This window comes from Phaseolus vulgaris, chromosome 2 (genome assembly GCF_000499845.2).
Source record: "Phaseolus vulgaris cultivar G19833 chromosome 2, P. vulgaris v2.0, whole genome shotgun sequence".
Lineage (NCBI taxonomy): Eukaryota > Viridiplantae > Streptophyta > Magnoliopsida > Fabales > Fabaceae > Phaseolus > Phaseolus vulgaris.
The window spans coordinates 7,969,468-7,995,795 of NC_023758.2; the positions used below are offsets into that span (position 1 = coordinate 7,969,468).

A 26,328-nucleotide genomic window follows, 5' to 3' on the forward strand; every position below is an offset into this window, starting at 1 on the left:
AAAATGGTTCATGCGTTTGGAGTGAAACCAACACCAGATTTTAGTTAAGATCTTGAATATTTTGCATATAAATTTTCAGAATCAAATCTTAAAGGGGCAACTCAACATAAATCGGGGAAAATCACGTTCTCTGGCCCACAACAGTTTTTTCAGTGGTGCTGTTTTTTTGATTTTGAAATCTATTCTAGTGCTATTCTTAGGATTCATTTTGTGTGCCTACCTTTATTTGAGTACCTTTATTTGATTGTCTAATATTTCTTGGAACTCTTTCTAGTTGTCACAATTTAACTCCATTTGTGTGGTACTGTTTTTCCAATTAAATTGTTTCTTGCTTTCATTCTTTGGCCTCTAAATTTGGTGTTGGAATTCATTCTCAATTGGTGCTTATTTGAGTGAAAATTTGACTTGAGTAAGGTCTAGTCTTCTTGATAGGTGCTGGAATTGGAGAATTAAGTCCTTAATTCTAAGGGGAACAAAAGCAAAGACAGAAACAAATACTTCTCAAAACACCACAAACACTTGGAGGGCCCAACAAGAAAAGGCAACCAAGGAAGTGCCAATAGCAAAAATAAAAAGATCAACAAAGGGAGTTTTCTTAATTTTCTTTGCAACTTAACTTGTGTTAATTACTTATTTAATTACGTGATTAGACGGTGAGTGTGTTTTCAAGGGCTCCAAGAAGCCTCACCTAGAGCCGACTAGTGTAGAGTTTACTAATTAGCAATTGTTAATTGTTTTTAATTACATTTCCTTGGTTAATTAGCTACGCTTTTCATGTGTATTGCCTTGTTTAAGCTTTGTTAATTCGTCTTGCTTGGTTAATTAGTTAGTTTGCATTAAAATCTGATTTCTCAACTTAATTGTGTTCTAAGTGGTTTATTAAGAGAAAGCTTTGTGTGAAGACATTGAGGGATAGTTTTTGGCTAAGGTAAAGGCTTGGTATTTAAGTAGCCCTCACCTCCCTTACCTGGAAAACTACCTTTGACTTTTCTAATTTTTCTCAAGGTAAAATACTTGTATACACAAAACTTTAGCCTTGTCTTCTTCTCCTCACTCTCCAAAGTCTATTGAAAGTGAAGTAAAATCTATAAAAACTCTTTTGAAAGAAGTTTCACAAGCTGTGCAAATGATTTCTTTTAGACAATTGGAGAATGAGACTAAAATTAATGAGTTGGCTAAAGCCCAAGAAGAGAAATCACAAAAATAAAAAAAATCTCATACTCATGCATCTAAAGGTAATGAGTCTCTAGGGGAGGGAAGCCCTAGAATCCATGATTACTATCCACCACCCCCTAGGAGAAATAGAAGAAGAGAGGAAGATAGCCCAAGGGAAGTAAGGGTAGACCTACCCCATTTCTATGGTAAGGAAGATGTAGAGGTATACCTAGATTGAGAGATGAAAGTAGAACAACTCTTTGCTTGCCATAGGGTGAGTGAAGAAAGGAAGGTACCCTTAGCAACCCTTAGTTTCCAAAGAAATGCCATGTATTGGTGGACCTCTCTAGAGAGAGACCGACGTCTTCATAGGGAGCCTCCCATAGAATATTGGAATGACCTTAGGGGAGCCCTAAGACGTCGCCACATACCTTCCTACTACCATAGGGAGTTAATGGACAAGCTCCAAAGACTCCAACAAAAGAACATGAGTGTGGAAGAGTATAGGCAGAAAATGGACCTCTACATGATGAGAGCATCCATTAGAGAGGAAGAAACCACCACCATATCTAGGTTTCTAAGTGGGTTCAATCTTGAGATAAGGGATAGAGTAGAACTTCTACCCTACCAAGACTTGAATGACTTGATTCAACTTTGCATTAAAGTTGAACAACAAAATTTGCGTAAAACTTCAAGTCAAAGGGTGGGTTCTTACTCCAACTTTTATCTCAAGAATGACTTTAAAAGGGAGGGTAGGACATCTAGAGACGAAACCAAAGAAACTACCAAACCTTTAGTGAAAGATGCCTCCACCCCATCCATCCGTGCTAGGGACACCAAGTGTTTTAAATGTTTTGGAAGAGGGCATGTGCAAGCGCAATGTCCAAACCAAAGGGTTTTGTTCTTAAAAGGAAAAGATGAGTACACGAGTGGTGAGGATGAACCTAGTACACAAGAAAAGGGAGAAGGAGAGAGGATAAATCCTTTGGAGGGGGACTTATTGATGATTCAAAGAATCCTCCACAATCAACCTAGTGCATCCATCGAGACACAACGAGAGAACATTTTTCATACTAGATGCAATGTTTTAGAAAATATATGCTCTCTTATTGTGGATGGTGGATCATGCTGCAATTGTTGTAGCACTAGATTGATTGAGAAACTAAATCTACAAGTAGTTCCTCATCCAAAACCTTACAATTTACAATGGATAAATGAGGATGGAGAACTACGTGTAGACAAACAAGTGGAAATCAAGTTTTCTATAGGTAACTACAAAGACAATGTTTTATGTGATGAAGTACCTATGGAAGCTTGCCACATCTTATTAGGTAGACCATCGCAATTTGATAAAAAAACTTTGCATAATGGTCTAACTAACGAGATTTCTTTCATCCACAAGCACAAAAAGTTTGTACTTAGCCCTTTACCACATTCCCAAGTGGTAAAAGACCAATTACAAATGAAACATAAAAGGGATGAAGAGAAAATAGAAAAAGAGAAAACTTTTGGAAAACAAAAGGCGTGGGAGAAGAGTGTTCCTTCCCACAAGGTCATTCAACAAGTCAAGCACATTGAAAATATCCCTGCAAACATGCTTCTTGTTGAACAACCTAGCCTTACCTATTGTAAAGGAACACTTGCAAGCATGAGCACAAAAGAAGAGTCTTTAAAAGAAGCTTGCATAGATAAAGACTATTTCTCAAATGTGTTAGGATATCCCCAAGAGAATGTCAAGTTATCTATAAGCATCTACAAAAACCAATTTTGTGTGAAGTAGTGCCTAGAGCAACTTATCATGTCTTATTGAGACAACCATTGCAAAGTGTACAAATTTTCATAAACAATGGTTGTACCAACAAGACTCTCTTTACACATGAGAGAAAAAATCTACATGAAGGAGAACTCATGGGCCAAATTAGAGTTGATAAAACTTTAGAGCTTTTAAAAGGAAAACTTTTGTCACCCTTGAGAAAAGAGGTTCAAAGACATTACTTTAGGTACAATTCTTGTTTTCAATCTACACCTAAAGCAAAGTCTCAAGAACTCTATACTCCTTCACCTTTTGTAAATGATCCTTGGGAAGACACACATTTCATATTAGAGCTTTCTAGGACACCAAAAGGTTTTGATTTCTTCTTCATTGGTGTGGATAAACTCTTCCTAAGAAAAGTGACAAGCCTCCATGATTTATTTTCAAAAATAGTGATGGATAGAGCTCCAAAATTTGAAAACATAGCTCTTCCTTCTATGCTTCACGAAATCATGAGGGACACCCACAATTCTTGGGATAAGAATCCTTTTCCTTTTGAGCATGCATACAATGGAGTAGTCCACAAGATTACTCATATTTCTCCATTTGAAGTTGTATGCGAACATAGTCCTCTTACCCTTTTAAAGTTGTTACCATCTCCTAAAGGAATTATGCCTAAGGGAAAAGTAACTACTATAGGAAATTTTAGAAAACATAAGAGGATTAGAGGACACATACAACCATCAAAAGGGAAACATTGTGAGAAGTTGCCAAAAACAAAAGAAAAACAAAAATGGCAACTTCACACAATTAAATTTTCTCCAAATGCTCACACTAACTCCTTTGTTTTGTTTCAAGATTCCCATAGATTGACATTTGATCTGGGAGGACACACCTTGACGAAGCAAGAGGCTGCTATCCGAGATCAAGTATGTAGATCTGAGAATAGATCTTCTCAAGAAGGAGGAGATGATGGTCACCATCCAGCCACAACCATCCCCCTAAGAAGCAAAAGCATTGGATTTGAGGACAAATCCTTTTCAAGAGGGAGGGGATGATGGAAGAGGGTCAAGCACAACTTTTCATGAAAAGCAAGAGCCAAGTCAAGAACGTCCAAGATCAAGCTAGGAGCGTCTAAGACCAAGCTAGGAGCGTTTATGATGGCAAATTTCATGAAGGTCTTCTTGAATCATGTAAGAAAATGGTGTGGAAGCTATGGAGGTGTGTGTGCAAGATCCTCCTAAGAGTGATGTTGATCTTGAAGGTGCATGATAGGTATGAACATAGGGAGGTTCGGCCAACCCAAGGAAAGGTGAAGGATGTGAAGTTTAGAGCCTAGAGTTCTAGGGAGAAGCAAAACTTGGCACAAAATGGCAGCATAACTTTACTCACAATAAACTTGAAAATACAAGGTGTAGGCTCCTCTTTTTATAGGCTAAAGAGGACCATAATGCAACCCTAATGCTAATCAAAATGAAATGCAAATTTACATCACATGGAGCACATGGCCATGTGGAGAATCCTTCTAGAAAGTGACCAAATCTTTAGCAAATCTAGGTCAAGTATCATGGAATCAAGTTTTGCTATTTACACCACAACTAATACTAAGCTACCCCTAATGGGCCTTCATGTAGCATAAACAAATCTGCATGGATTCGCTTGGCCATGGGCTTAGCAATTTGGTCCTAGACGCTCCTTTCATTGGCCCAGACGCTCTCCACCTTAAGAAAGACGCTCCTCCCCTTTGGCCTAGATGCTCCTCCCTTAGCCCTAGACGCTCTTGGTTTGGCTTTCGATGCTCATGTCTTCGCTTTTGTCTTTCTTGTGAAGTTGTGCTTGGTCCTCTTCCATCAGTTTAGGACCAAGTTAGGAGCGTCTAGGACAAGAAGGCCAAGCTAGTAGCGTCTAAGACAAGCTAGGAGCGTCTAGGACAAGAAGACTTGGATCAAAGCTATGAATGGGAGAGTGGCTTACTAGCACAAATTCCGTGAAGGCCCAACAAGTGTAGTTTAGCTTTAATTGGGGTGTAAATAGCATAGCCATGTGGACAAATGTTTATTTTTCTGCACATTAGAATTAAGGAGGAGTTAACCTTGATTAGCAAAGGTTTCTAGAAGTCTTCATTAATCAAGGGACGGTTTTGGTAGCCATGTGAACCCATGTGCACCTATGTGCTCCATGTGTCCATGTGCCTCACATTTACATTTCATTTTGCTTACGTTTCATGTGGAATTAACTTAGGATTTACGGCCTCCTTAGCCTATAAAAGGAGATGCCTAACTCTTGTATTTTCAAGATTAATGAGAGTAATGTTATGCTACCAACATTGTGCCATACATTGCTTTTCCCTAGTTTCTAGGACCTAATCTTCATCTTCATTACCTACCATAGGGCTGGCCGAACCTCCCTCTTTCCATACACATCATGCACCTTCAAGATCACCATAGCTCCTAAGAGGATCTTGCACATTCCAATCCATAGCTTCTGCACCCTTGATCATAAATCCGAGAAGAGCTCCATGAATTTGCCATCATTTACCCTTACGGGTTCTGTTACATTTTTGAGAGGATGATGTCATGTTTAATGCAATTACTACAATAAATAACTAAACAAAAGTTAACATAATATCATAAGCATAATGGTAGGTCTTATCAAACACAATAGTACAAGTTCACACAAAATAAAATTACAAGGCCAATGCAAATACAATACTATTAAAAGTTCTTATCCTAGTTGTCCAATAATAAACAAATTATAGAATAAGTTAAATGAAATAAAAGGACAACATGTAATTAAAAGACACGAAGGTAACGCCGACACAGAGATATGAAATCAACGCCTAGTCATAAAAGCAAACAACTTTGTCATGCGACGCTGCTATGGCATCCCAAATAGTTGCTTGACTCTTCCAGGATGGTCACATAAAAACTCGTAGCTTTGATCCATGACCTATTCATCCTGAATGTTAAGCTCCACGAGCATTGCCCAAATATCAAACTCTCAGTAGTGGTATCAGGCATGGCGCCGATGGTGGTGTACATGCTCAGCATATAGGTCGTTTATTCGTCTAATTTCAACAACTATTTCTTGAGCTGTCGTTGCCTGTGCACAAGCAATATCCACCAATTGAGAGGCATTTTCATTTCCATCCTTCATTGATGCCACGTCTTGTTGAAGATTAGTATTCAACATTGCAAAATGTTCATCAATGCCGTCCATAGTAGGGCCTTTCCTCTTTGATCCTCGAGACGAGGATGTGCCCGCAGAGCTAGCTGACGGCATAGAAGGAGTGTTTGACGGTGTGTCTGAAGGAGTGTCACTAGATTGGAAGTGAGGAGCAGGTGATCGTGGGACGTAGTCATTTGCCTCCTCATAGTTTGGTTGCTCGGGGATATAATCCATTATTATTGTCCCCAAGGTTGACACTCAAATTGCTCATGTGAGGAGGTGAATTGATGTCATGGGCTGTCCTGACCCGACTTCCCGTGGCTTTATCATTAGACCACAACTCCTCCATGAGGTCATAATGGCGAATGGGATTGACACACCATTTCGCCGCAGATGGTTTTGATGGCAAATTTCATGAAGGTCTTCTTGAATCATGTAAGAAAATGGTGCGGAAGCAATGAATGTGTGTGTGTGCAAGATCCTCCTAAGAGTGATGTTGATCTTGAAGGTGCATGATAGGTATGAACATAGGGAGGTTCGGCCAGCCCAAGGAAAGGTGAAGGATGTGAAGTTTAGAGCCTAGAGTTCTAGGGAGAAGCAAAGCTTGACACAAAATGGCAACATAACTTTACTCACAATAAACTTGGAAAATACAAGAGATAGCCTTCCTATTTATAGGCTATAAAACCGTAAAAACTAAGCTAATGTCTAATGAAATGAAAGCCAAATGAAATGCAAATCACCAAGCACATGGCACATGTGCTCATGACCGGCCAAGCTAAAGAAATTCTAGAATGTTTCACTCATTTATGCTTTCTACACTACTCTAATTACTAAGCACCCTTAATGAGCCTCCATGTAACAATTACAAGGTCTTCTTTTCCCAAAACCGTAGCTTGACCCATATGTATGAGAAGCTAGACGGTCTAGGATTCCTCCTAGATGCTCCTTATGTAGCCGCTCCTCATCATGGCCTAGACGCTCCTCATCATAGGCTAGACGCTCCATTTGAGACTAGACGCTCCTCATCATGGCTAGACGGTCTTAGTCTTGGAAGCTTGGCTTTCATAGTGTGGTGAGCTTGGGCCCTCCTCCATCATCCCCTCCCTCTTGAAAAGGATTTGTCCTCAAATCTAAGGCTTTTGCTAAGGGGATGGTTGTGGCTGGATGGTGTCCATCATCTCCTCTTTCTTGAGAAGATCTATCCTCAGATGTGCATTTTGATCTCGGATAGCAGCCTCTTGCTTCGTCAAGGTGTGTCCTCCCGGATCAAATATCAATCTATGTGAATCTTGAAACAAAGCAAAGGAGTTAGGGTGAGCCTTTGGAGAACAAATAATTGTGTGAAGTTGCCATTTTTGTTTTTCTCTTGTTTTGGCCAACTTCTCACAACACCTCCCTTTTGAGGGTTGTAGGTGCCCTCTAATCCTCTTATATTTTCTAAAATTTCCAAAAGTAGTTACTTTTCCCTTAGGCATAATCCCTTTAAGAAATGGTAACAACTTTAAAAAGGCAAGAGGACATTGGGCACATACAACTTCAAATGGAGAAATATGAGTAATCTTGTGGACTATTCCATTGTATGCATGCTTATAAGGAAAAGGATTCTTATCCCAAGATTTGTGAGTGTCTTTCATGATTTCGTGAAGCATAGAAGGAAGAGTTATGTTTGCAAATTTTGAAGCTCTATCATTTGAGAATAAATCATGGAAGCTTGCCACGTTTCTTAGGATGAGTTTATCCACATCCTTGAAGAATGAAACAAGACCTTTTGTCGTCCTAGGAAGCTCTAATTTGAAATGTGTCTTCCCAAGGATCTTTTACAAAAGGTGAAGGAGTATAGAGTTCTTGGGACTTTGCTTTAGGTGTAGTTTGAAAACAAGAGTTATACCTAAAGTAATGTCTTTGAACTTCTTTTCTCATGGGTGACAAAAGTTTTCCTCTTAAAAGCTCTAGAGTTTCATCAACTCTCATTTGTCCCATGAGGTCTCCTTCTTGTAGACTTTTTCTCTTATGTGCAAAGAGAGTCTCGTTGGTACAACCATTGTTTATGAAAATTTGTACATTTTGCAATGATTGTCTCAATAAGACATGGCAAGTTGTTCTAGGCACTACTTCATACAAAAATTGGTAGGTGCTTATAGATAACTTGTCATTCTTTTGGGGATATCTTAACACATTTGAGAAATAGTCTTGATCTATGCAAGCTTCTTTTAAAGACTCTTCTTTTGTGCTCATGCTTGCAAGTGTTCCTTTACAAGAGGTAAGGCTAGGTTGTTCAACAAGAAGCATGTTTGTAAAGGTATTTTCAATGTGCTTGACTTGTTGAATGACCTTGTGGGAAGGAACACTCTTCCCCCACGCCTTTTGTTTCCCAAAATTTTTCTCTTTTTCTATTTTTTCTTCATCCCTTTTGTGTTTCATTTGTATTTGGTCTTTTACCACTTGGGAATGTGATAAAGGGCTAAGTACAAACTTTTTGTGCTTGTGGATGAAAGAAATCTCGTTAGTTAGACCATTGATGTGATTCCACTAGCCATATAGAGAATGATTCTTGACATTCTTAGGAATCACCTTGAGATGGACATTATTGAGGCACTTTTCTTAGAGTTGGATCATTGTTCTAAGACAAGAACTCACCAAAAACTAGTACCAAATCCCAAACTCATTTGGATGTTCCACATATTGTCAAATTGAACCAACAAAAAGAGGTAAAACTAAAAAGCACCGAATAGAATTGAATAAGAACACATTTGAACCGAACAAAGTGAAATTAAAAAGGCAAGAACAGAAAATAGGTGCTGGAAAACAAGAATAGCCGAACCAAACAACAAGACAACAAGCTAGAACAAAGAATTAACAAAGAAGAAAGGAAGGAGAGAAGAATTGCTCATGAAGATGGAAGGATGATGGATGATCTCGCCACTAGAAGTGTGGAATGCTCCTAGATGAGAGTGCTGCCGCCACTTGAGGACTCCATGGATCCATCAAGATAAGACTAGAGAAGAAGGCTCAAAAGCTCTCCAATGCTCACTCTAATTTTGAGTATAGTTTCTTTAGATAAATTCAAATCTGAATTTTACAAAGAGAGCACCTCTATTTATAGCCTAAGGTGCTGAAATGCAAGCTACACAAATTCAAAAACTCCCTCCTAAAAAGCTTCTAGAATTGGCGCCTAAAACAATGCATGAGGAAGGTGTGACCTCTTCCTTCACTTTGGCACCTCCTTTTCTACTCCTACACCTATCTACTAACACACCCCCCCAAGACTCCTAACTAAAGACTTAAAGATGCTTTAACAATAGAGGTTTCTAATGTTTCCCTCTAAGCACCTTCAACAATATTCTTTATTATTTAATACTTGGCCTTGCCCTTCATAGGATGAACTTGGGTTTGGGCTTGGGCTTTGGGCTTGGGCTTGGGCTTTGGGCTTGGGCCTCTCTTTATTTTATGTCTTCTTTTAATTTTAAGAAGACTAGAAGGAAGAACTTCAAGTGTGATGGTGAATTGCCTCTTCCTTCATTAATAAAAACCTCCTTTACTTGACTCTCATCAACCATTATGCAAGGTTTTCTTATCAAATTGCCATGGTCTACCTAATAAGATGTGGCAAGCTTCCATAGGTACTACATCACATAAAACATTGTCTTTGTAGTTACCTATAGAAAACTCGATTTCCACTTGTTTGTCTACACGTAGTTCTCCATCCTCATTGGTCCATTGTAAATTGTACGGTTTTGGATGAGGAACTACTTGTAGTTTTAGTTTTTCAATCAATCTAGTGCTACAACAATTGCAGCATGATCCACCATTGACAACAAGAGAGCATATATTTTCGAAAACATTACATCTAGTATGAAAAATGTTCTCTCGTTGTGTCTCAGTGGATGCACTAGGTTGATTGTGAAGGATTCTTTGAATCATCAATAAGTCCCCCTCCAAAGGATTTATCCTCTCTCCTTCCCTCTTTTCTTGTATACTAGGTTTATCCTCACCACTTGTGTATTCATCTTTTCCTTTTAAGAACAAAACCCTTTGGTTTGGACATTGTGCTTGCACATGTCCTCTTCCAAAACATTTAAAACACTTGGTGTCCCTAGCACGGATGTATGGGGTGGAGGCATCTTTCACTAAGGGTTTGGTAGTTTCTTTGGGTCCGTCTCTAGGTGTACTACCCTCCCTTTTAAAGACTTTTTTGGGATAAGAGTTGGAGTAAGAACCCACCCTTTGACTTGAAGTTTTGCGCAAATTTTGTTGTTCAACTTTAATGCAAAGTTGAACCAAATCATTCAAGTCTTGGTAGGGTAATAGTTCTACTCTATCCCTTATCTCAAGGTTGAGCCCACTTAGAAACCTAGATATGGTGGTGGTTTCTTCCTCTCTAATGGATGCTCTCATCATGTAGAGCTCCATTTTCTGCCTATACTCTTCCACACTCATGTTCTTTTGTTGGAGTCTTTGGAGCTTGTCCATTAACTCCCTATGGTAGTAGGAAGGTATGTGGCGACGTCTTAGGGCTCCCCTAAGGTCATTCCAATATTCTATGGGAGGCTCCCTATGAAGACGTCGGTCTCTCTCTAGAGAGGTCCACCAATACATGGCATTGCTTTGGAAACTAAGGGTTGCTAAGGGTACCTTCGTCTCTTCACTCACCCCATGGCAAGCAAAGAGTTGCTCGACTTTCATCTCCCAATCTATGTAGGTTTCTACATCTTCCTTGCCATAGAAATGGGGTAGGTCTACCCTTACTTCCCTTGGGCTCTCTTGCTCCCTTTGTCTAGTTCTTCTAGGGGGTGGTTGGTAATAGTCATTGATTCTAAGGCTTCCCTCCCCTAGAAACTCATTACTTTTAGAATGGGATGCATGAGTATGAGTTTTTTTTTATTTTTGGGATTTCTCTTCTTGGGCTTTAGCCAATTCATTAATTTTATTCTCATTCTCCAATTGTCTAAAAGAAATCATTTGTACAGCTTGTGAAACTTCTTTTAAAAGAGATTTTATAGATTTGACTTCACTTTCAATAGACTTTGGAGAGTGAGGAGTAGAAGACATGGCTAAAGTTTTTGTGTATATAAGTGTTTTACCTTAAGGAAATTTAGGAAAGTCAAAGAAGGTAGTTTTCCAGGTAAGGGAGGTGAGTCACAAAGGACTACTTAAGTACCAAGCCTTTGCCTTAGCCAAAAACTATCCCTCAATGTCTTCACACAAAACTTTCTCTTAGTAAACTACTTAGAACACAATTAAGTTGAGAAATCAAAACTTTTTTTTTTTCAATGCAAGAAAACAATGTATGTTAACTAATCAAGAAAGCTAGACGGTTTATCACAAACTTAACAAAATAAGCATGCAAAGCGTCACTAACTAAGCAAAAGAAAAGGCAATTACAAACAATTAACAATTGCTAATTAAGAATTCTATACTAGTCGGCCCTAGGTGAGGCTTCTTGGACACTTTGACCCCTTAAAGACACACTCACCGTCTAAATCGTAATTAAGAGGTAATTAACACAAATTAAGTTGTAAGGAAATTAAGAAAAACACCCTTTGTTGATCCTCTTTTTGCTAAATGCACTTCCTTGTTGTCTTTGCTTGTTGGCCCTCCAAGTGTTTGTAGTGTTTTTCAAGAATGCTTGTTTCGGCCTTGGCTTTGTTTCCCCTTAGAATGAAGGTTTTAATTCTCCAATTCCAGCACCTATCAAAAGACTAGACCTTACCCAAGTCAAGTTTCCATTCAATTAAGCACCAAAGGAGAAATAAATTCCAGCACCAAATTAGAGGTCAAGAAACAAAAGCAAGAAACAATTTAATTGAATAAAACAGTACCACCAAAAGGAGTTAGATTATGACAACTAGAAAGAAGTCCAAGCAATATTAAGCAAGCAAATAAAAGGTACCAAAATAAAGGTAGGCACACAAAAGAATCCTAAGAATGACACTAGAATTAGATGACCAAATAAAAAAATAGCACCACTGGAAAATGTTGTGGGCCAGAAACGTGTTTTTCCCCAATTTATGCTGAGCTGTGTTTTTAAGATATGATTCTGAAATTTGATATGCAAGATATTCAAGATCTTAGCTCAAATCTGGCTTTGGAATCACTCAAAACGCATGCACCAATTTTTTTAATAAATTTTGCAATTTTGGTGTTCAGTTACGCCAGCTGTAGCGCCTCAGATTTGCACACTGATTTTAAAAGATTTATCATTTTTTTTCTGTTGATTCTTTTGGACTAATTCTTTTTTTGTCCTTTCTATAACACTTCAAACTTGCATATTCCAGAGAATCAAAATTTTCCTATGAGTGAAAATATTTTTCTGGAACAAAACAGCCAGCATAGAAAATTTGAAACAGGGAATTCTGGAAACTGGAAACAAAAACAGCAAGATACCAAAATTTAAACACAATGGAATTTGTGAAATAGAATTGTGTAGGATCTAAACACAATATGAACTCAAACTAAAATTAAAAAGGCACTGAAAGATCAAAGAACAGCAGATTCAAAGCAATTAAAAATACCCAAAATCAAGAAACAATCAAGCCAAATAAAGGACTACTAAGAATTGTTGATATTGTGGATGAACATGACTTGACAAAACATATAAGATTCAGAAATTAAAGACTCAAAAGCATAATATGAACCAAAAAAGTAAGCAATAAAGACTCAAAAGCCTAAAAGAAAATAGCAACTCAAAGGTGTATGGAATCTTATCACAATTTGCGCAAGAACTTGTTCAAGATCAATTGAACAAAAGTGCTTCGGTTGGATCTTCCACAAAGCACACCAAAACAAATTAAAATGCAAAAAACAGCAAGACAATTATGGAAATAAGATAAACAACATGAAATAAAGAAGATCTAGAAATGAAAAGACCAAAAGCAACTCATCTTGAAGAACCCAAGCTCATGATACCAAATGATGGCAAATTTCATGAAGGTCTTCTTGAATCATGTAAGAAAATGGTGCGTAAGCAATGGATGTGTGTGTGCAAGATCCTCCTAAGAGTGATGTTGATCTAGAAGGTGCATGATAGGTATGAACATAGGGAGGTTCGGCCAGCCCAAGGAAAGGTGAATGATGTGAAGTTTAGAGCCTAGAGTTCTAGGGAGAAGCAAAGCTTGGCACAAAATGGCAACATAACTTTACTCACAATAAACTTGGAAAATACAAGAGATAGCCTTCCTATTTATAGGCTATAGAACCGTAAAAACTAAGCTAATGTCTAATGAAATGAAAGCCAAATGAAATGCAAATCACCAAGCACATGACACATGTGCTCATGACCGGCCAAGCTAAAGAAATTCTAGAATGTTTCACTCATTTATGCTTTCTACACTACTCTAATTACTAAGCACCCTTAATGGGCCTCCATGTAACAATTACAAGGTCTTCTTTTCCCAAAACCGTAGCTTGACCCATATGTATGAGAAGCTAGACGGTCTAGGATTCCTCCTAGATGCTCCTTATGTAGCCGCTCCTCATCATGGCCTAGACGCTCCTCATCATAGGCTAGACGCTCCATTTGAGACTAGACGCTCCTCATCATGGCTAGATGGTCTTAGTCTTGGAAGCTTGACTTTCATAGTGTGGTGAGCTTGGGCCCTCCTCCATCAGGTTTGGCCTACATACATTTCACATATTAGTATTTGATGCGAAATGTGAAGTGAAATGTAATTGTTAAATAAAAAATTTCTTATCATTGTACCTTAATCAACTCACTCCAAACTTCGTCCTCGGCTTCAAAAAGTTTGGTGGTCTGGTTCCATGCGAAACCACTCAATCCACCAAACAAATCATGGACTTCCCTCTACCTGTCCTTGAGGCTTTTCTGGCGGTTCTTCACATTATTTTTCTTAAGACCCGATAAGCCAGCCTCATTTAAAGCCATAACTATGTTAGTGTATCATTGAGTGGTCCAGCTACCATCAATTCTACACCCTTTTCGTACCTCGTCAATCATTGCATTAAGCAAAATTAGGTCCATCTCCGCCGCCACTTGGTGAACTCTCGATAAGAACCTGATGAATTTGAAGCAACATTTTTCCCGCGATCCATCTAATTAACTTAAATAAAGTTAGGATGAGAAACATTGAAAAATAGCAGAAAATATATTATTTCATGAAATTAATTGTTTACATAATCTTACCACATTTCGTTTGCTATAGTGTCCCTAATATCACACCTTAGCCTATAATCATGTTCACGAGCATGGGTGGTGCTTGGTTGTGATGGAGGAGGGCCAAGCACATCTCACCATGGAAGCCAGGACCCAAAGCTAGATTGTGATGAGCGTCTAGACTCAAGGAAGGAGCGTCTAGGACGTGATGAGGGAAGGCTACACATGGAGCGTCTAGGAGGAGACCTAGACCGTCTAGGCCCTATTACAAGGTCAATGGCTAAGCACATTCACGCCCAATTGGATAAAGCCACGGATGGAAGAGAGAAAGCCTTGTACATGTTACATGGAGGCCCATTAAGGGTGCTTAGTAATTAGAGTAGTGCTATAAAGCATAAATGAGTGAATATTCTAGAAGCTTGTTTTGCTTGGCCGGTCATGAGCACATGTGCCATGTGCCTTGTCATTTTGCATTTCATTTGGCTCTCATTTCATTAGGAATTAGCTTAGCTTTCACGGCCCTATAGCCTATAAATAGGAAGGCCATCTCTTGTATTTTCCAAGATTATTGATAGTAAAGTTATGCTGCCAACTTTGTGCCAAGCTTTGCTTCTACCTAGTTTCTAGGCTCTAATCTTCACATCCTTCACCTCTCATTGGGCTGGCCGAACCTCCCAACTTCCATACACACAATGCACCTTCAAGATCACCATAGCTCTTAGGAGGATCTTGCTCATACACATCCATGGCTTCCGCACCATCTTTCACATGATTCTAAGAAGAACTTCATGAATTTGCCATCATTTGGTATCATGAGCATAGGTTCTTCAAAGATGAGTTGTTCTTGGTCTATTCATTTTTAGTTCTTCTTTATTTCATGTTGTTCATCTTGTTTCCATAATTGTCTTGCTGTTTTTTACATTTTAATTTGTTTTGGTGTGCTATTTGGAAGATCCAACCAGTGCACTTTGTTCAATTGATCTTGAACAATTCTTGTGCAAATTGTGATAGGATTCCATACACCTTTGAGTTGCTGTTTTCTTTTAGGTTTTTAAGTCTTTATTGCACTTTTAATTTGGTTCATATTATGCTCTTTGAGTCTTTAATTTCTGAATCCATATATGTTTTGTCAAGTCGTGTTCATCCACAATGTCATCAATTCATAGTAGTCCTTTGTTTGGCTTGATTGTTTCTTGATTTTGGGTATCTATATTTGCTTTGAATCTGCTGTTCTTTTGATCTTTTGGTGCCTTTTAATTTTAGTTTGAGTTCATATTTGTGTTTAGATCTTACACAAATTCCTTTTCTTAATTCCATTGTGTTTACATTTTGGTATCTTGCTGTTTTTTTCCAGTTTTTCCAGAATCCCCTGTTTCACTTTCTCTGTGCTGGCTGTTTTGTTCCAGAAAAATATTTTCACTCATAGGAAAATTTTGATTCTCTGGAATATGCAAGATTAGAGTGTTATAGAAAAGACAAAAAAAAAATTAGCTCAAAAGAGTCAACAGAAAAAAAATGATAAATATTTTAAAATCAGTGTGCAAATCTGAGGCGCTACAGTTGGCGTAACTGAACACTGAAATTGAAAATTTATTAAAAAAAAATGGTTCATACGTTTTGAGTGATTCCAACTCCATATTTTAGGTAAGATCTTGAATATCTTGAATATCAAATTTCAGAATCAAATCTAAAAAGCACAGCTCAACATAAATTGGGGAAAAAACACGTTTCTGGCCCACAACAATTTTCCAGTGGTGCTGTTTTTTATTTTGTAATCTAATTCTAGTGCTATTCTTAGGATTCTTTTGTGTGCCTACCTTTATTTGAGTACCTTTATTTGCTTGTCTAAAATTCTTGGACCTCTTTCTAGTTGTCACAATCTAACTCCATTTGTGTGGTACTGTTTTCTTCAATTAATTTGTTTCTTGCTTTTATTCTTTGACCTCTAAATTTGGTGCTGGAATTTATTCTCTTTTGGTGCTTGATTAAGTGGAAATTTGACTTGGGTAAGGTCTAGTCTTCTTGATAGGTGCTGGAATTGGAGAATTAGGACCTTCATTCTAAGGGGAACAAGGACAAAGGCAGAATCAAACACTTTCCCAAAACACCACAAACACTTGGAAGGCCCAACAAGCAAAGACAACCAAGGAAGTGCCAATAGCAAAAAAAGGATCAACAAAGGTAGTTTTCTTAATTTCTTTTCAACTTAGTTTGTGTTAAGTACTTCTTAATTACGTACTTAGACGGTGAGTGTGTCTTCAAGGGCTCAAAGTGTCCAAGAAGCCTCACCTAGGGCCGACTAGTGTAGAGTTTTTAATTAGCAAACTGTTAATTGTTTTAATTACATAACTTGCTTCTTTAGTTACGCTTTGCATGTGTGGTTGGTTTGTTTAAGCTTTGTTGAATCGTCTAGCTTTCTTAATTAGTTAGCTTACATTGTTTTCTAGCATTGAAAATCTGATTTCTCAACTTCATTGTGTTCTAAGTAGTTTACTAAGAGAGAGTTTTGTGTGAAGACATTGAGGGATAGTTTTTTGCTAAGGCAAAGGCTTGATACTTAAGTAGTCCTTTGAGACTCACCTTCCTTACCTGGAAAACTACCTTCTTTGACTTTCCTAAATTTTCTCAAGGTAAAATACTTGTATACACAAAACTTTAGCCATGTCTTCTCCTCACTCTCCAAAGTCTATTGAAAGTGAAGTAAAATCTATAAAATCTCTTTTGAAAGAAGTTTCACAAGCTGTGCAAATGATTTCTTTTAGACAATAGGAGAATGAGACAAAAATTAATGAATTGGCTAAAGCCCAAGAAGAGAAATCCCAAAAATCACAAAAATCAAAGAAAACTCATACTCATGCATCTAGGAGTAATGAGTCTCTAGGGGAGGGGAGCCTTAGAATTAATGACTATTACCAACCACCCCCTAGAAGGAATAGGCAAAGGGAGCAAGAGGGGCCAAGGGAAACTAGAGTAGACCTACCTCACTTCCATGGTAAGGAGAATGTAGAAACCTACCTAGATTGGGAGATGAAAGTAGAACAACTCTTTGCTTGCCATAAGGTGAGTGAAGAACGTAAGGTACCCCTAGCCACCCTTAGCTTCCAAGGGAACGCCATGTATTGGTGGACCTCTCTCGAAAGAGAAAGGCGTCTTCATAGGGAACCTCCCATTACATATTGGAATGACCTTAGGGGAGCCCTAAGACGCCGCCACATACCTTCCTACTACCATAGGGAGTTGATGGACAAGCTCCAAAGACTCCAACAAAAGAACATGAGTGTGGAAGAGTATAGGCAAAAAATGGAGCTCTACATGATGAAAGCATCCATTAGAGAAGAGGAGGATACCACAATAACTAGGTTCCTTAGTGGCCTATCACTTGAGATAAGAGATAGGGTAGAGCTCTTACCTTACCAAGACTTGAATGACTTGGTTCAACTTTGCATTAAAGTTGAGCAACAAATCTTACGCAAAACATCAAGTCAAAAGGTGAGCCCTTACTCTAACTTTTATCCCAAGAAAGAGTGTAGAAGGGAGGGTAGTACATCAAAAGAAAAACCAAAAGAACCTACCAAACCCTTTGGAAAACTCTTTGGGGGCAAACTTGGAACAAGACTACAATTTTCAACTTCTTGTCATCCTCAAACGGATGGCCAAACCGAAGTAGTCAATAGATCTCTTGGGACTATGCTTAGGGCTATCATGAAGGGCAACCATAAATCTTGGGATGAGTATCTTCCCCACATTGAATTTGCTTACAATCGAGTAGTTCACAAGACTACTAATGCTTCTCCTTTTGAAGTAGTATATGGTTTTAATCCTCTCACACCCATGGATTTGTTACCTCTTCCTAATCCACAAGAATTTGTGCATAAGGAATGAGTAATCAAAGCCGACTTTGTGAAGAAAATGCATGAGAAGATTAAACTCCAGATACAACAACAAAATGAGAAGTACACAAAATACAACAATAAAGGGAAGAAGAAAATAATTTTTGAGGAAGGAGACTTAGTTTGACTTCACCTTCGCAAAGATAGATTTCCAACTCAAAGGAAGTCCAAACTAAGTCCCCGAGGTGATGAACCCTTTCAAGTTCTCAAGCGAGTCAATAACAATGCATATAAATTGGACCTACCTCTTGAATATGGAGTTCATGACACTTTTAATGTAATTGATCTTTCTCCATTTGTAGGTACCAATGACGATGACGAGCTGGATTTGAGGACAAATCCTTTCCAAGGGGGAGGGGATGATGGAGGAGGGCCAAGCACATCTCACCATGGAAGCCAAGACCCAAAGTTAGACCGTGATGAGTGTCTAGACTCAAGGAAGGAGCATCTAGGACGTGAAGAGGGAAGGCTACACATGGAGCGTCTAGGAGGAGACCTAGCCCGTCTAGGCCCTATTACAAGGTCAATGGCTAAGCACATTCACGCACAATTGGATGAAGCCACGGATGGAAGAGAGAAAGCCTTGTACATGTTACATGGAGGCCCATTAGGGGTGCTTAGTAATTAGAGTAGTGCTAGAAAGCATAAATGAGTGAATATTCTAGAAGCTTGTTTTGCTTGGCCGGTCATGAGCACATGTGCCATGTGCCTTGTCATTTTGCATTTCATTTGGCTCTCATTTCATTAGGAATTAGCTTAACTTTCACGGCCCTATAGCCTATAAATAGGAAGGCCATCTCTTGGACCTACCTCTTGTGTTTTGCTTCTACCTAGTTTCTAGGCTCTAATCTTCACATCCTTCACCCCTCATTGGGCTGGTCGAACCTCCCAACTTCCATACACACCATGTACCTTCAAGATCACCATAGCTCTTAGGAGGATCTTGCTCATACACATCCATGGCTTCCGCACCATCTTTCACATGATTCTAAGAAGAACTTCATGAATTTGCCATCAGGTTGGACATCTTGTTGTAACAATTCATTATCTACTTCTTCAAGTAGAGACTCATCATTGTCGACCCCGCGTAGAATGTTATGCAGAATACAACAAGCTAAAACAATTTTTGTCATAGTATCCACATCATAATGTGGCTCAGTCCCACTGGCTATAATTGAAAAACGTTTTTTAAGCACTCCAAAGGTTCTCTCAATTACGTTCCTAAGTGATGAATGTCGAAGATTAAACAACTCTTTAGCATTTTGTGACTCTCTTCTAGAATATTCTTTCAAATGATATCTAACCCCGCGATAAGGTGTTATTATATTTGGTTTTAACATAAAACCTGCATCTCCAAGATAGTATTTTCCTACAAAGATAGTGGAAAATTGCGTCAGTATATACTACTATAACCTATTTTTTGTTGTGCACACACAATCCCCTAAGACTAACCTTCTGGAATAACCAAAGGATCGTCTTGTACCAAAGCGTCTTTCAATATCCTTGAATCTAAGGTAGTTCCTTCCCAATCGGCCAGGACATAGGTGAACTTCATGTCAAAGTCACAAGCTGCAAATATGTTTTGAGTTGGCCAATCTTTTCTCCCTCGAAAACGAGGTGCATCAGCACGTGCAACCTTAACACGTACACGAGTCCTATCTATGGCCCCTAAACAATCCTAATGTAAACCAAATTTCATAACTTTAATTAAAGAAAAAATAAATAAAAAATTATACATGATTTAAAATAATATTAGCATAAACAAACCTTAAAGTACGGGTAAAATCGACTGTTGCTAAGGATGTGCGTTTCTACAACCGTTCCATTTGGTTGAATTAAGAATTCCCCCTCCAACCTTAAAATTGCACTCAAAACATTATGAAAGTGACGGGAAACTGTTTCTCCAAACCGATGAAAAAAGAATGACACACTTCGATTCTTCACATTATGCCTAATAATGTGCAGAAATTTCTTGTTCTTCCACGGTTGATCGATATGCATCTTTAAAAAGTCCAGTTCCCCGTATTCGTTGACATAATTGAAGAAAAGCTTCTGATCCCATGGGAATAATATCACGACATTGTTCAGTGTGCGACGCTCTTTTTATGGTTGGAACTCACTCATACAGCTACTTTTAGTACGCACTGTACGTAACAAATTCAATCCAAAACCAATCATGCAAAGAACCATCACCAAAGTACCTTCAGTATTTTTCTTAATTTGTTCTTGTATTTGTGAAATTAATTTCATGTTCGCCGCAACAAGGTCGTCATAAATTGCAACTGTTTCCTCAAAATGTACCATCTCTGCCTCATCATAATGACTTCCTGAATTCATAATGATATCCACGTAATCTTCAACTTTGATTCAGAACCATGATTACGGGTAAGTGTCAATACAACATACCGAAGACGGTTACCGTTTCGGTGTAAAAGTACACCAATACAGTGACCCTAATACCTAATTTTAAATAATTTTAATAAAAATTCTATTATAAATAACTCTATCATTTCGTTTATCTAATCTAACAAAAATATATAAATATATACACAAATTAAATATATAAATATTATAATTTGATCAAACAACAAATAAATAGATACTAACAAAATTGTCAATTACATAAAATTAAATAACAATAATTTATACAACAATTTACATTCTGTAACATTCTACAATTCTATAACATTATCAATTTTTTTAATTACATTTCCATTATGTAACAATAAAAATTTCTATAATATTATTAATTTTTATAAAAATTTCTGTAACATTAACATTTATTATTTATAACATAAAAAAATTCCATTCATGCATTCTGTAAAAATATTAAATTTTAATAAATAAATCTATTATTTATAAAGAATTTAATGTTTAAAAAATATAACATTACAAAAAATTCCATTATGTAAAAAATAATTTCAAAATAAATAAATATATTTTTTATAAACAATTCTGAAAAAATAATTATTCCAAAAAAATTAATATATTTTTAATAAAGATTTAAATGTTAAAAAAATATTAACTATCTACACATATTATTAAAAATTATAATTTATTATGTACTTTGTTTCTGTTTTCTTGTAATTACTACAATATTTTTTATAATTTTTTAATAATAACATTGACCATTTATGTAAAATGTGATAAATAAATTATATGTATTTGATAACATTATGGTAATTATGATAAGTCTATGTAAAATGAAAATAATATATATATATATATATATATATATATAACATTCCAAATTTCTATTTCTATTCTGTAAAAATAATAATTTCAAATAAATAACATTCCAAATTTCTATTTCTATTCTGTAAAAATAATAATTTCAAATAAATAACATTAAAAATTTCTATTTCCATCCTGTAAAAATAATAATTTCAAAAAAATAATATATTCTGTAAATTTCTTAATTTTAAATCAATTTTTTATTAACAGCTTAAAAGTAAACAAAATAAAAATAACTAGGTATACCTTCATAAATCTATGTATATATATTATAAAAAAATTAAATTTCTTCTCTAAATCTTGTCTGTGTTTTTAATTACTACAACCTTTTTTTATAATTTTTTAATTATAAGATTAATAATTTATGTATAACTTAACAAAAGAAACACTAAACATTATTATTATTACTATTTTTAAAATACTTATTCATATTTATAATTTCAATTCATCTCTAACAAAATAAATATTCATATTTCAATATAATCTTTCCTTCCAATATATAATTACACAAACAAGTTATCACAATAATTAATTTACTAATATAATTAATAAATTTCTCCTAAATATTCAGATATAAAATTACAAAGTAATTAACATGAATAATTACTTTCAAATAATTTAAACAAATTCAATTCCAAAGAAAATTTAAACATAAATAAAACATACATTTTTAAAAAAATCACATACCTCAAGAGAGCAGAACAAAATCACCACACAATGCAAGTACCAGCAAGATCAAAGTCTCCCTGAAAAAATATTAAAAAAAAATATCATAAATCATAAATCTGAAAACTATGAACATAATCGATTATCACTTCCCTTCAAAAAGCCACATAATCGATTATCCACATACATTATCGATTATGCTTGTAGTGCAAAAACTAACATAATCGATTATGTTAGTTTCATAATCGATTATGGTTGCCAAAAATTTCCAGATAACTGATTATGTGAGCACACATGAAACTGAAATAATCGATTAGGGTTCAAACTGAAAAAAAAAAACGTAACCCAAGGCACACATGAACCATCAAACTCACTCTCCTACCTCTATTCTCACTGAAGACCCTCTCCAAGCACTATATCAATGCAACTCTTTCTCTGTGAAGGCTAGACAAATGTATATGTGGCGTAGATGTGGTGGTCTTCAAAGGCACTTATATAATGGTTCATCATGCACCTACTCTCTCACCAACACAGTCCTTACATTCATTTCTATTCAAATTGGTCAACAGATTCCTGAATCAAAGTCAGGAATCTCATGCTTACTGACGGGCCTGTGCTGCGGCAGCTTTGCTTCCAATGCAAAAAGAGTTACTGTGCGTAATGTGAATAAGGGCAACATGGTAAATGAAGGAATCCTACGTGGCTTTCCACCCTTCTCACCCTCCTCTCTTCTCATATTACAGATGAACCAAAAACCACTTTCATTTCCACTCACCCTCACCCTCACACTCACCCTCACCCTCTCCCAGAACCAAACGGGGTGACCACCCTATGAGCCGTTCGCGCTACAGGGCCACCCCCTAATCCAAACACAGGCTAAGAGAACTGAGTTTGATTTTTTTTCTTTTTATTGTTTCCTTCCCAAAATTTCTTTCATATGTTGTTGTTTATGGTTTTGTGATGAAAAAATAGAAAGAAAAAGGATGAGTTTGAAGGTTTGAACCTATCCAAGGCCAAAGCATCGACTTTTCCTCGTGCAGAGGTATATTAATTTACTATCGTGGTCCTAAGTTTCTGTGATTTTATTAGGAAGCTCAAAGGATATTGAATTGGTTATTCGACAAGAACTTGATTTTTTATGAAACTAAGAATTTCCGATAACTGTTTATTTACCGTTTAAGATGAGTACCCTGTCTTTTTAGTGGATGGGTCAATTTCTGTGCCATGAATGATCTTAAGTCTGTTGTCTGTAAACATTTTTACGCCAGCCTCCATTAATGTCTAATGAAACAAGGTAGACAATTTTAGAAGAAGGAAGCTCTATGAAATGTCTTCACATCTAAAATATAATGGGTACTTTCATTATTTGAAGGTGATGAATTTGTGTGTCATCGGTTATATAGCTCACATATTCAACCTCTCATCTTGGAGCCTTGTTCACAGTAAATAAATATTTTGCTAGTATGTGATACATATTTGCTGAATTTTCAGAAACAGCGTACTTTGTTATCTAGAAGATGCAATCAAGATCGAACACCAGCTTCAAGAATATGTAGAAAAACGGATTGCTTACTTTAAAGAGCTTGATGAATTTGAATGGAGGTTGAATCAGAGGTTGAATCTAGTGATGAGTTGGATCACCATGCTTACTTTAAAAAGGAAAAGGTTGATAAAGTTGAAGTGAAGGTTGAATTTAGTGATAAGTTGAATTACCCTGCTTACTTTAAACAGATTGAAGTGAAGGTTGAATCTGGTGCTGAGTTGGATCAATGTTGATAAAGTTGAACTGAAGGTTGAATTTACTGAAGGTTGAATTTAGTGATGAGTTGCTTACTTTAAAAAGGTTGAAAAAGTTGAAGTGAAGGTTGAATCTCATGCTGAGTTGGATCACCTGCTCACTTTTAGATTTATTAATTTTAGATTTTTATCTAATGACATTATTAATTTAAAATTTTGATTAATTTAGAAATTTTATCCATTTTCGATTTTTATCTAAGAATGACATTACAAACTTTTGGATTTTTATTTATTCAGGATTTTTGAAATTTTCAAATTTCATTTATTTTATATTATTATTTAAGTAGAAAATAAAATTATTTCTGATTTTGTATTTATTTAGGATTTTTTAAAACTTTTGAAATTTTATTTATGTATCACATAAAATAACTTATGATTTGTATTTATTTAGGATTTTGAATATTTTAAAAATTTTATTTATTTAAAAATTTCATTTAAGCGAGCATTAAATGATTTAGAATTATTATTTATTAATATTTTGAATAATTTAAGAATTTTATTTGTTTTAGAGATATTTTATTTAAGTAGAACATTAAATAATTTGGGATTTTTATTTGTTTAAAATTTTAAATAATTTAGAAATTTTATTTATTGTAAATTTTTATTTAAGTATGACATTTAATAATTTATAATTTGTATTTATATATATATATATATAAATATAAATATAAATGAAATGACAAAATAAAAAAATACAAATATAAAAATAATCATTAACATATGCTAATAAATAAATAAAATAAACATATTAAATTAATATAAACAATACGTGAACATAAATAATACACATAAATAAATTAAGTCTAATAAACAGACACAAATTTTAAAGAAAGTAAGTAATAATGAACGGTTGTGTACCAAATGACTCATTCTAAAAGTCGAATAATTCAAATTTTATTATTTAGTATATTAATCCCTGTTTCGAAAACAATTTTATTGTCTTTTTGAAATCATTTAACATAAAACTATTTCATGTTTCTCCAAGTTTTGTTGATTTATTTTGTATATTTTTTTTTTCATTTTTCTGTATAAAAATAAATTTTATATAATTATATATAAATTTGATAAGAAAATAAAAATAAAATTATAATACAAATATTAATATATAAGTAATAAACATATACAAATAAGTAATTTTTAAAATTTATTTCTTTAAAATTATTATTTAAGTAGAAAATAAAATAATTTAGGATTTGTATTTATTGAAAATTTTAAAAAACATAAAATTTTATTAATTTTAGATTTTTAATTTAGGATATGGATTTGTTTAGAATTTTGATTAATTTAAAAATTTTATTGATTTTCTTTTTTTTATGTAAGAATGATATTACAAATCTTTAGATTTTTATTTATTTAGGATTTTGAAAAACTTAAATTTTTTTTTAATTTTTTTTATTTAAGTTAGAAATAAAATAATTTCTGATTTTGTGTTTATTTAGGATTTTTAAAAACTTTTGAAATTTTATTTATGTATGACATAAGTTATAATTTATGTTTATTTAGGATTTTTAGAAATTTTATTTATTTAAAATTTTCATTTAAGTAAGACATTAAATAATTTTAAATATTATTTATTAATATTTTAAATAAAATAAGAATTTTATTTATTTTAGATATTTTATTTAAGTATGACATTAAATAATTTAAGATTTTATTTTTTTAAAATTTTAAATAATTTAGAAATTTTATTTATTATAAATTTTTATTTAAAAATGACATTAAATAATTTAGGATTTATATTTATTTTTAATTTTAAATAATTTAGGTATTTTATTTATTGTAATTTTTTTATTTAAGTACTACATTTATTAATTTTTGTATTTGTTTAGAATTTTAAATAATTGAGTAATTTTTGTATTTTCATTTTTTATTTAAGTATGATAGTAAATTATTTAAGATTTGTATTTATTTAGATTTTTAAATAATTTAGGAATTTAATTTATTTAAAAATTTTATTTGTGTAAGACAATAAATAATTTGATTTTGTGTTTTTTTAAGATTTTGAAAACTTTAAAAATATTATTTATTTTAGATTATCCAAGTAGAAAATAAATTAATTTAGAATTTGTATTTATTTAGAACTTTAAAAAATATAGAAATTTAATTAATTTAGATTTTTGTTTAAAAATAAAATTAAATAATTTAGGAATTAATGTTATAAGTTTTGTTATGAGTTTGAAGGTTTGAACCTATCCAAGGCTAAAGTATGACTTTTACTCGTGCAAAGGTATATTAATTTACTATAGTGGTCCTAAGTTTATGTGATTTTATTAAGTAGCTTTTGTCCTTTTGGGTTTTTGGGTTGGTAGAAATCAAGTGGAATCATAATGGTTCAAGTGTTTAGATTACTTGGATTTTGCTTCGCTTTCTGTTGTCTTAAAAGTTAAGAGTTGTGCTTATTTTTCTCTTTAGGTGGTTGTACATGTGAAATTGAGTAATGTAAAGGGTTGGGACACTTAACCCCTGAAGTGTCCCTTTTATTGTATCAAAGAGGATAAATAATTTGTCAACTTACAAGAAAATTGTTATTTGATTGGAGCATTGCAAGAATT

General features: G+C 34.8%; 1 protein-coding gene across 7 annotated transcripts in view; it reads left to right on the forward strand.

Moving 5' to 3' along the window:
• Positions 1 to 23,997, forward strand: part of LOC137810568 (uncharacterized) — a 32,726-nt gene extending 8,729 nt beyond the window's left edge. For 2 of the 7 annotated variants that reach the window (XM_068611910.1, XM_068611911.1), the window contains one exon: positions 421 to 16,198. In XM_068611910.1, the coding sequence (XP_068468011.1) occupies positions 1,397 to 2,935 (1,539 nt within the window). In that variant the 5' untranslated portion in view covers positions 421 to 1,396 and the 3' untranslated portion in view covers positions 2,936 to 16,198. The other 5 variants (XR_011080925.1, XR_011080926.1, XR_011080924.1 and 2 more) reach the window with 5 other exon arrangements.
• Positions 23,998 to 26,328: the final 2,331 nt, after the last annotated feature.